The 12646-nt window shown below is 36.8% G+C and overlaps 1 protein-coding gene across 1 annotated transcript in view; it reads right to left on the bottom strand.

Annotated features, from left to right (window-relative positions):
• Positions 1 to 6347, bottom strand: part of Cps1 (carbamoyl-phosphate synthase 1) — a 112448-nt gene extending 106101 nt beyond the window's left edge. Inside the window, exon 1 of the mRNA XM_036173467.1 lies at positions 6074 to 6347. Coding sequence (XP_036029360.1) covers positions 6074 to 6199 — 126 coding nt within the window. The 5' untranslated portion in view covers positions 6200 to 6347. The remainder of the gene's footprint in view (positions 1 to 6073) is intronic.
• Between the last annotated feature and the right edge of the window lie 6299 nt (positions 6348 to 12646).

Here is a 12646-nt window from a genome sequence, read left to right as displayed (position 1 = left end):
ATGTGATAAAATGTCAGGTTGAAAATATCTGTCTAGGGGGAGGAAAGGGAAGGGGGAAAATTGTGCAGTTAGACTTTAGTCTAAAAAAAAGAAATAACAAAAAGGAAACATTTATCTGATGATTGGGGTCTGCTTGAAGTTCTAACCACATTTTCTGAAAAACATCTCAGTCTATGAACAAGAACCATCTTGTTAATGTTGGTATTTGCACATCTGTGAAATGGGAGGATTGATGAGGCTTCTACCTCTACATATTAGTATTTGCAAATCAAATGTTTTGTCCGTAAAGCTTTAAGCTAACTGAGCAATACAGTCCACAAAAGATTTGGATATAAAGCATTATAGAGCTAATAATCGCCTCAAGCCAGTAGGAGAAATGAAAATGATTTACTCTGGGGATCTGACTATATTGCTGTTCAGTCATTTATCTAAGTAGGCTATTTGCATATCAGAGAAAATAGAGGCCCTGTGTATTTATTTCCACAGCCTCCAGCTATACAATACATTTGATTTCTAGCTTACCTGATGCTTCATAGCCATTAGTTCACTTCAGTACTCTGCTTCCTAAAACATACATCTGAACTAAGCTTTGGAAAATAGGAAGCCTAAAGCCAGATTTTTTTTCAGACAATTATTATGTAAATAATACAGTAAAAACTTAAGATCATGAGGTTTTCTTTTGGGCAAGTGAAATCTTATCTTTTCATTCTTGGAGCTATGCTTTCAAAATATAAATATTTAAATTCATAATTACACCACAATTTGCTATCTTTAAAATATTTGATGTACTTCTTTGTCTTTATGAATGCTTAACATTTCAAGATGTATGAACAGTGTAACTGTAGCAATCAATTAAGCCTTCCAGCCTCAAAGTCCTTTGGTTTTGGTTAAACATAAGCTAGTGTAGAAGATAAAAATCACAAGGTTAATTTTGTACAGCCCCATGTTCTGGGCATTGATGAACAAAAGAGCCAGATTCATAAATAATTTTTGTTTTAATTATATTTCTCATAAATAAAGTATAGTATTTACAAAGATTCCATTACAAATCTTCCTAAGTTACGTTTTTAACAATCTCTGACTGAGTATCTGCTATAGGACAAATCAATGGTTTTGAATTTGGTAGGATCTAAAATAGTTTTGACAAATTTTTACTTTGTGTTTATAAATTAATATGGTCTGATGTTTAGTTCTATAACTTAGTTGAAACATAGCCAATAATCATGTACCAAACAATTAATTAATGACAATTCACGATACCAAGTAGCTTCCTTAAGAAATTTAAGAGCTTCCCAGATGATGTTTAATAGGCTGAAAAGAATAAAGAAGGGAGAGTGGCCTCGAAAATATGGTCATGTTTTGAATTTGTTTGTGCACGTGAAGAAAAGCAAGTGTGGGGTAGAGATTTCCAGGCAATAAAGTCGTAGCAAGTTTGACCCTGGCCCATGTAGCCTTCGCTGGGGCCCCATCGTTGTATAGACATTGGGAAATCCTAGTGACATCCTCCTGAGGCTTGAAAGAGAGCTCCAGCTTTGTCTCACTGCGAAGGGGATACCAGCAGCACCACTGCAGCTCACAATCTCAAGTCAGAAATAGAGAAATGGTCTAATAGAGATGTGAGGGCATAGAAATGATTTCCATTTCCAGGGCAGATAAGCCACCTCATTTCACCTATAAACCATTAAGAAACCTTCTCAAGCATGGGCAAAGGAGGCCCTGAAGAGAAGCTGAGGAAACATAGATCAAGACCAGGCTAGACCATTAGACTCTTCTTAACCAGAATTCATAGCTCCTGATCCAGACCAGAACTATGGAAGGGCCAGGAGGTACCTAAGGCTCAGCAGTAAGGGAAGCACCCTATGATCCTAACAAAGATTCCCCTGCTCCCAGAAGTTCTGCCCCTGGAGTCTCACTCACTGCCCTCTCTTGTAACTTTCCCAATGGTTGAATGCAAAGATGCTCAAACAGCCAAAGCACGGTCAAAGATAAGCAAAAGAATGTGTGCTTCGAGGAGACAAAATACAATGCAGATGACATGCACAGGAATGTAAGGGAAGAGGATTCTCAATTACAGAAGAAGTGTGCATGAAAACACATGAAGTTACCTCTCCTCTGAACTAATTAGACAATAACTGCTGGGGACTTAAACATAATTTTTTATTGTAAAATTTACATTACCATGGATGAAATCCATCCCTAACATGTATGTAATAAGAGCCTCATAAAAGAGCAAACCTTGAATATGTGTGATTAGTTACCCCTCTCTTGATCCTTTCCCCAAATATTGTACAAAAAAGCTCCAATAAATTTTATTTTTCATGGGTGATCCTTAAGATAGTTGTGCAATAGCTAAATGATTCTAGTTGTAGGACTTTATGTAGTTATCAGTTCCTACTCAAATGGCAATGGCCCCTCCTGGATGAGCTAAAGAGGGGCTTCTGTGTTGGAATCAGAGTATAATCTTACAAAATGAAACCCTTCAAATGACTCCATCACATCCAGATTTCAAGAGAGAAAACTCAGATATCAGGTGCCTGGCTTAAATGAACACAGGTCCCGTGGCAGATTAAATGTGGGTAGATTAATGTTAGAAGTGGTACTTATTGGACATTCTTCCTATCCACAGGGAACTTAGCCTCTTCAGTTGAATACCTTTGGTCCCCAAATTGATTTATAAGTACAAGGAAAATGATTCAGTCTTGGTGTCTTTAAGACATGTGAATTCAGAATTCTTAAACCTTTAAGTTTATTGAAATCAGAGACTGTACATCCATTACCACCTGATTTTGCCTATTCCCCTTCCTATTTCTTCTACATTATCTATTCTATATATTATCCTATATTACAGATATTCTTCTATATAATGTGCTAATCTGTCCAATAATGAATAACAGGATAAATTGGTGGACAAAATTGGACATTTTGGTATACATTTTGCCTTTTAATATTACATTATTTATAATAAAAATGGCCATTTTTGGTCCTTGAGTCATGTTCATTATAAGGAACATCTTCTTAGGAATAAGTTTAATATTTAAGCAAAAGCAAAATAATCTTCATAAATGTGTAAGAGTTCTTATCAGGTATCATGTCATTGGAATAATTTGTAGTTGATGAGAAACATGAGGACATCATCTAACCCTGTACTAAGTCCTTCTACTAAAATTAATGGAACATAATTTTTAAGTATCCATCTTTTATTTTAAAGTGTCCTATAAGCTTCAGTATTGTATGGTGCTCATGCATTCCCTTTCTACACTACCTATGATAAAACCTAAGTCTGGAGAATAAGTGAATTACCAAGGTCAAAGTAATAGAAAATGTATAACCGAGGCTAGAATCCATATTTTATTTTATTTCCCAACCTCAGTATCTTCTACAATACTGTTACAATTGGCTGAGTATAATAATGCGCACTGGGCATTTTCAATACTAATAGAAAAAAGATTATGGTCTCTAAAACTTTCATATGTTATGGTTGTTGATCATTTATACCCTTGATACCAACTTCTTTTAAAACAAGGAACACCTTGAAGTTCTTTCTTCTTCCCTACCAGTGAAATGCAGTTGTGTCCAGTGGCAACACTCACTCTGAAAATACTAACCACATGCAAATATGTAAGGAAGAGTCACAGAGAAATACAAGTGTGTGACTGCTAAACCCCCTCCCTTTATCACCACAGGGGGAAAAATGACCTCCACTGACAACGGAAAGACAACCTGGCTCACAGGGTAATGCTTTCTGGTCTGTATGTCTTTCACAATCCATTTACTATCTGTAACTAGCTGCCATGTCACCAACCTTTCAAAACTGCTCCTATGCCCTTCACTGACAAGTATGTAAATATATTCTAATAATTTTTAACTACCTTTAAAATGTTGTGCCCATCTCAAAAGAAGAAATTTGGCGGCTATGTATTTCTTAGAGAACTGAGTTTTTTAAAAGAAGGCTAAAAAATAGAGAGAGGGCTATTTCCAAATAAATGAATAATAACACGCTTCTTCTCTCCCCCCCCCCCCCCCCGTTGAGCCTGTAGGGATTTTAATTCCCTAGTGTGAAGCTTAAGAACTTCCATTTTTCATGCCTGGCACTCCTCCAAAATTCTGGCCAGTAATGACTGCCTATGAGTAATGGCCTGTACACCTTGAAATGATGGCTTGTTCCCCCTGCAAATTTGTCATTCTTAGCTGTGAACTATGGAAGACCCTTGAAACAGATCTACCACCATGAGCTAGAACTGCTCTCCCAGGGGTCTGCACACATAATTAGCTCATGTTGTTGTGTGGTTATGGCTGTGTAGAGTGCTCGCTGAGTCTGAGGGACTGACTTTTCTAATCACTGTTGCATCTACCATTTTAACTGGTCACTTCATCGCTCTATTTTGGGTGTCTAACATTAACATGCTCATCCTTACCTACCCACTTCTGTGAGAAGAAAATGTGTTCCAAGTGACCCGGTACTGAAATATCACAAAGCACTTTAACTGTAGGTGATACTGTTGTCATTAGAATCTCTTCTCCTCAAGGTGACATGTGACTGTCTCCAAGGCACTGAAAACACGTAACTAAAATCAAATCATCACTCTCAGCCTCTATCTAGTCATTGAACCTTGGCTGGAGGTTTAGAACATCCATTCTCCTTTCTGGCTTCCATCTTATAATCCAAATGAATCCCAAATGGTAATTTCTTAGGCTTTGTTAGGATCTTCTCAGGGTAGCAGGCTCAAGCTATTAACACACCACTGATAGGAATATAGGTCTCTCTCTCTCTCTCTCTCTCTCTCTCTCTCTCTCTCTCTCTCTCTTTCTCTCTTCCCCTCCCTCACTCTTTCTTCTCTCCCACCTCTCTTCTTTCTTTATAATTTAATTTAATTTTACATATCAGCCACAGATTCCCCTGTCCTCCCTCCTCCCAGAGCCCCCACCCTCCCCCCAATTCACCCCCCCATTCCCATCTCCTCCAGGGCAACACCTCTCCTCTTACCTCTCTAATCTGTCTATGTCACCCCCTCTCATTCATTTTATTTCTTTACCTGCCCAACTCCTATACCCAAAACTACAAGAACCTATGGAAATTGCTTGTCCCTGCAGGTACCAGAATCCAAATATGCTAGGATCCGAACCAAAGCAACATAAGCGAGAGAATGTAAGGGGCACCAGGACAATCTTTGAATCAGCCTACTATGCATATGAAGTACAAGCTGAATGCCCTATGATACTCTGACCTGTTTTTACACATTTAAAGAGGAATTTTCTTCTACTTCTCTTTTTACAGCTCTTTATACTAAAAAAAAAAAAAAAAAAAAAAAAATCAGTATATTGAAGCTACTGTGATTTGTTAAACTTGGTATTCAACAAAGAAGCTCTTCATTGGACATGTTCCCACAAAGTAATTCAGACTTCTCCAGTAAGAAATCTCTTCACTGTGTGATAGGAAAGGGTGGAGATTCCTATAGGGATTTCATAAGCAGAGGTGGTGGATATGAGAGAAACTATGTACTGTTCCACTCTGGACTTGCCCCCTCAGCTACCTGACAGACAGATTGTCAGCTGCTGTTTGCCTCAAGATCTGATTCTGCAAAAATGAAGATCATAAATTTTTCCTCTGATAAGAAAGTCAAGAGAGAACGTGGAAATGCTGTGTTTCTCTCTGTACAGTGACTTCCAAAGTTAAAAATTCATAGATATTTCCCTTCTAAAAAAGCTTCTTATATAACAAAGGCTTAACCTATTATGTGTGGGGGCGCAGCTTATGTACATGGGAGCTGCCCCATTCATTCGAATCACAATAAAATCAAGGCACAAACCAAACTATGATAACTTTTAGGTTTTTTAGAGCTCACTTATATTTTATATGCTCATAGGAACTGGAGTCATTCTCCATTTGGTAAAGATTACTCAGAGAAGATAAAAATCATGCTAAATCAATAGATCCTATGGTAAAGCAGTTGTTAATAAATAACACTTTGGAAATGTATTCAAAGCGGTACTTGCTCCGTCTTCACCCCGTTGGCTTCACTGCTAAACTGTGCCCTGTGCAGTGTTATCAGAAACAGAAAACAAGGGGGGTTACCTTCACAGAGAGGAGCCTGATGCCAGGTCTGGAAAGGTCCCATTGTCGCTTCGCAGTCACATTGGCAAAACCAAAGCCACCCTTCAGGGTCTTCACCACTTTGCAAGCTGTCAAAATCCTCGTCATTTTGAAGAGATTTTGTGACTACAATTAAATCACAAATATTTTCATGAGATTTTTTTTTGTTATCCTACTTGTTTTTAACTAATGTGAAAGAAAGCTGTGTGGGGAAGTTTCACGCAGTTGAGGCTGAAGGCTGACTGCACAGCGATCTTTGACTTCCCATTCATTCTGCCATTAAATGTCCTATCCACGCTCCTCCTCCCCTTAGCCCCTCCCCACAAGCTGATGTCCAGAGATGGTCTAAAGGACATGTCCTACAAATTGCAACATCACAAATGCAACCTTCCCCTGTGAAAATAGTGCTAATGCTGTAGCAAGCCAGCCAGCCCATCAAAGGAGTTGCTTATGCAGCTGAATAAGATGACCTAGGCATGGTGACCAGCCTTAGATCTTCCCCTTACTCCAAGGGCAGTAACTTTCTAATAATGTGAAAGATCAAACACTTTTCAGTGTTGCAAGTGACGTAGGATTTGCCCTAGAAGATATTTGGATTTCAAGGAAACCCAACCCTAGACATTTTCTGATTGAAAAAAAAAAAAAAAAAAAGGTGATGGAAACCACATACAGTAAAGAAAACATCAAAATGAACTTTTCCCACAGATATACAAGAGAGCCATCGGAATTATTTGGGAAGAGGGGCACTGGTGAAGTAGTATATTACATTCTTCTTACAACATTGTTCTGCCTTCCAGATTTTAAAGCTATCAATGACACTAATCAGAACACAGCTGAGGCAAAGGCACCTGTTATATTATATAACTCTAAATCTCTCAAGCTTGTAAAATGTGAATGGAACAATGGAAAGTGATTTAATATAAATGTTCATCTTAATTATTGAGTAATTAAAATGTCACCTGAAATAATCCAAAATGGGCATTCATGTTTTGACCTATATAAAATTACTCAGTCCATCCCTTAGCCAAAGGTAAAAATAGGTAGTCAAAGGGTCACATTGGCTGGCCAAACATCTCACTTAAGCCAAGGTCTTTAAGGAGCAGAAAGCCCCACAGCATCATGCTCAGATAGACTTGAAGGCCAAGAAATAAAAACACTGGAGACTTATTCATTAGGATTTCCATGATGAAAATTATGACACAAAGATATAGTAATTTCACTGACATGGTATCAATGCTGGAATGGGGAATACAAGTCTATAAGTAAGTAGATAGACAGATAGATAGATAGATAGATAGATAGATATAGATAGATAGATAGATAGACAGACAGACAGGTAGATAGATAGATAGATAGATAGATAGATAGATAGATAGATAGGTAGGTAGGTAGATAGATAGATAGATAGATAGATAGATAGATAGATAGATAGATAGATCTCAAAACAGTTTAAACTAAATCCTCTGTCTTGATGCATGGATGTATACACATTCTCTGGGCTCAAACAATTTGGAAAAAAAAAAACGGTTAAATATTCTAAACTAAATTCATTCGTTGTGACTCCATAACCAACCTCTCTAGATCGGAAAGCCCCACAATGGATAGAATTTACAACCAAACTGCCAAACGCCATGGCATGAGGGAGGGAACCTGCATTTGGGCAGGTCAAAGGGGTGGGTGGGGCTTAGCAGGTAATGGGTAGGGAATCACCACAGTCAGGCAATGAAAGTTTAAAAGAAATAGTACACATTCACAAAAGACATTCTTCATGTTTTGATTTCTTCCTCTTTTTTACTGCATTCTTATGATCACTTCCTCATACAAGCTGCCTACATTCAGCTGAGGGAGATGACCAGAGTGCATCACTGACATAGGTAACTGGAATTGTCTTAGAAAATCTACTCCTCATGAGCCGGATCATGGTGGGTGGATCCTCTAAGCTTATATAAGTTATTTGTCTGGAAAAGCAAAATTATTTTACATGGACTTGCCCTTTTTTATTTATGCACTTACCGTAGCTGCCACTGTTTACAGCTTGGTTATTTTCTTCGTATAATCCCATATTGAAAAATTAAATGGGCATTTCTCTCATTTGAAAGAGTTAGAAACATTCTAGCACCTTTTAATTTAATGCTTTAAAAGTGTTTTATTCCTTCCCATAAATTGAAAGGAAAAGTCTTGAAATGTTCTCTCTGTCTCTGCTGTCCCTTTCTGTCTCTCTGTCTCTGTCTCTCTATCCCCCCTCCCGCCCCCCACCCCCCCCCCCCACACCCCACCCCACCCCCCGTCTCCCTCTTCCTCTCCCTCCCTCCCTCTCCCTCCTGGTTGGAAAGATAGTTCAATGGGTAAAGTATTTGCTGTGCACACATGAGTACCTAAGTTTGGATCCCCAGAACCCATCTAAAGCCAGACAGGACAGCTTGCATCTACAACCTTAATGACCCAATAGTGAGATGGGAGACAGAGCCATGAGAATCCCAGGAAGCTCATGGATCAGCTAGCTTGGCACACATGGTGAAAAGCAGCAAAAGCCTGTCTCAAACGAGGTGGAAGACGATGACCAGTGCGAGATTGTCTTCTGACCTCTATTCACATTCTGTAGCACACAGGAACACACACAGAAAAAAAAGTATATGTGTACAATATACATATGTGTGTATATAATCATTGCATAATACAATTACTTATCATCTCTTTATAAAATAGAAGCATTCAGTCTTCCAAAGTATTTAATTGTAGAAATTTGCAACTGGGGTATCTGTTGTTGTAATAGTATTATATTGATTACTGTGATTAATTTATTTTCATTTTTATATTTAAAGAAATTTGAAAAATAAATTTTACCATATTACCTCAATCAATAATTTTGTATATTTTCTTCTAAATCTATGCCTCTGTAAATTTCATAGCTACGAAGACTTCAGTGAAGTTGCACAGTATTTTGTGAAGCAAAATCATATCAAAAACATGTTTATTACTGTTATAAAATCCTTTATAAGCCTTAACCTGAAAAGGCTTCAATGGTTCTGCTTTCATTTTTTCCTATTGCTGTTGCATTGCATATCAATATTGCCATTTTGATCAATATTGTTAAGTTTCTTTACAAAAGAAATATGTCCATTTACTTACCAATTGCAAATTAAGTTCCCCTTTCAATGCACACAACCACTACCCCTAGTGTTACCTTTTCTATCTGTCTTTCCTTTGATGCAGTAAATAGCATTTGGTCTCACTTAACATTAAGGTTTCTGCTGAGGCTGACCACTTCTGGTCACATCATCTTTGTTCCCATTAATCCATTCATGGTAATTGTTTCACATATAAAGCAACACTGACTGCCACAGTATAGACACTGATGATGTCTTTTCTTCGTTTGTCAAAAGAAGAGACCTCCCACCAATTGGAAAAGTGAACAACTCATTGTGGAAAATTAAGGCCAAAGGTTTAGAATAAATAATGGTATTAGCAATTCTTTTTCAAGTGTACAGAAACTATCAAATGCTAATTCTTGGAGCATGACTTGCCAGGTAATGAATCAGAAACAATCCTAAGAAAGAGAGCTTCTGTTAAAAAAAAAAAAAAGCCATCTAGATAGCAATTGTGCAATAGAGGCTTTGGGGACTTGGATGAATGAATGAATGAATGAATGAATGAACAAATAATGATGATGAATTTATATGTACTGAGTTCCTGGCTGATCTGTGACAATTATTTGAGCGGTAACAAACAAAATCTTACATCAACAAACCCAGGATGAAATAAAGACGACTAGGAATCAGAAAAAAAAAAAAGAGTTCTAGTTTTACAAAAGTATCTTTAGAAAAAAAATTAAGTTAGAAGCAAGGCATGACTGGAAGGCAAAAAAACTCAAAGTAAAGGAAATGCAAAAACTCCCTGAAGAAATCCCCACTCTTGTGTTTAAGTGGGAATACGTGAAAATGAAATACACAAGGAACAGTGGCCAAGTCAAGTCTGTGGCTTTGTTAGCCAAAGAACACAGCAGCACACTGTCACAGCAAGGATGTGGACAAGGAAGGCTTTGAAAGAAAAAGATGAAGACTATACCCACATAAAAGGCACATACTTTCTTTGCCCAGAAGTGAGGACATGCTGATAGAATGTTCCCTCAAGTTTAAATAGGAAGATTTCAACTTGTTTTAGTGGCTTGCTAACATGTCAGATGTTGATAATGACAATGGACAGATATCAAGTGGTTTAAGGAAGGAGTTTTCTTTATAATACCCAGTGTCTTTGGAAACTCAATCAAGTAAAACATGTCCATTAAGATCCCATTGACATGTTGAGGGCTAGAAAGTAAGGAACCAATTATGATGAATGTGTTTATCAATCTAACATTTGATAACATAAACGTTGAAGTGATATAAAAGAAGCTGAAAAATGAACCCAGGGAAGAAACCTTGTAAAATTGGTTTCACGCAATAAAACCCCAAGGTACATGTGATTTATAGCCTATAATAATAAAAAAGCAATCACTTATAAGGCCCCAAGTGTTTGAAAACACCTTAAAGAGAACAAGTTCACCCACGTATGCAACATGTAATTATATTTAACAACAATAAATTTTGTTGTATTCATAATTGTGTTAAATGACATTATTGCTAATTGAAATATAAATATCAGATGCAATCTACCTTAATACAAGAGTATCGGATTTATTCCAGGCTGACATTGAGTGCATGTACAATTTGTAGAGAATGTATAAAAATAAGCTGTTGCAAATAAGTTAGCCAAATATATTGAGGACAAGTGAAAAGAAAAGAGAGTAGACAACTCCTTAGAAAGTTGGTTTGGAACTCAAGTAACCTTGGAAAAGCAAAGACAGTGAAATGTAAACACAGTGAGAGGTGAAGTCCAAGTGGGGTCAGATGTAAGTCATCCCAAAAGATGAAGAAAAATGTCTGCAAAGAAAAGCTGTGGGGGATTGATTTGGGGAAAGAAGGCTATGTATGGGTAATACTGAATAGCAAGAGGCCCTAAGTTAGTCACATCTGACTATACTTGCATAAAACATATTTAGAAAACAGAATCTAGAGAGAATTTAAGAAACAAAACTGGAAGTTTATTGGAAAGTTAAATATTGAATAAAAATGTTAAATTACTACTTTGATAGTCACTATTAAAAATTAAAATCATGACATGTAGGGTTACTAATCAAATTCAGTCCTCTTTAATGCTGAAAGGGGGGAAATTATTCAATGATAAATTTAAAGGCTATTACAAAAGAAGCTAAAACACTGAAGTTTATGATTACAGTGTTTTAGCAATCACATATATTTATGTAAAGAGGTAGGTCTATGTATGTATAAATACACATTTAAATAAACTTATTTTGATAGTTCCAATCATGAATAATGTTGAGAAATTTGTCATTTGTCTCATTGTTAGGCACCTGCCTACCTTATCTGTAAAGCTTAGAAGCAATTCCTGGAATTATCAACTGCTGTTTCTGTTTTATAGCTAGTCATGTGCCCTAGAATTGTAAGTAATTTGTCTAACAGCACCGAACAGTGGCAAAGCCAGCATCAGAATTCAACTCTTAGCCAATGCCCATCCTCTCCCTCCGTGTTGGTTGGACTTGGGGAAAGCAGGCATAACAGCATAGAATGTAGTTGGAGAGAGTGGGCTGGGCAAGAATCAGCAAGATGGAAAGCTTGTCTAAGAGTGGGAGAGCAAAGATCAGACTTCAGAGCTTAGAAGTCTTTACACCATCACATGAAATGAAGATAATACAACGTCAGTAAAAGTCAAATCATGAGAGCATGAAGCAGTTGTGACTTCGGGTATTACATTTAAATATTAAATTGAGGAGAATGGTGTAAGAAATACACTAACGATCTTTCTTCTGCAATCCAGACCAAGCAGGTCAGACTGAAACTTGGCCAGACAACTGAAATAGCAAATCACATTCTGTAGTTTTCTATTTTATAGCTCATTGCTTGTAATTCCTCATTCTAGAGCCACAGAATCAGAGTCATGTCGTGTCATTGAATTTTCATATTCATCTGGAAATAAGATCTAGAATAACCAAAAGATAACCAACTCAAGAACTATTTGTTTAAAAAAATGTGCCAGTATAACCCAATGATATATATCAGGAAACAGAATTGGCTTTAGCTAAAAATGATTTCAAGAAGGTTGACAACATTTAAGTGCCTCACCTGTATTCTTAGAAGGCAAATGGTATAAACTATATAGATAGCTTTATATAGCTAGAAGAAACCTTTAAAATAAATTTTCTGGTTCTTATATTTTATGTATTTAAGAAACTGACATGTAGACAAATATACAGTCACTTCATTATTCTTGAGCTATTCATTACTGAAGTCTTCAGTAAAAGCCTTTAATTTAGTTTTGAAAAGAGTCAATGTAGACTTGAGCTCCAAATAACTACCACATTTTAAATAAAATAATTTTGTGAATAATTATTTCAAATAAAGTAATTTTTGAATATGTAGTGTTAATACTAAATAGCGAGAGGAAAGATGATAATAACTATGTCAGTTGAGCTAATCTTAGTCAAAGCATTTTCTTAAA

This window comes from Onychomys torridus, chromosome 23 (genome assembly GCF_903995425.1).
Source record: "Onychomys torridus chromosome 23, mOncTor1.1, whole genome shotgun sequence".
Taxonomy (NCBI): domain Eukaryota; kingdom Metazoa; phylum Chordata; class Mammalia; order Rodentia; family Cricetidae; genus Onychomys; species Onychomys torridus.
Note: the sequence above shows the minus strand (reverse complement) of the source record. Positions and strands in the feature narration are given on the sequence as shown.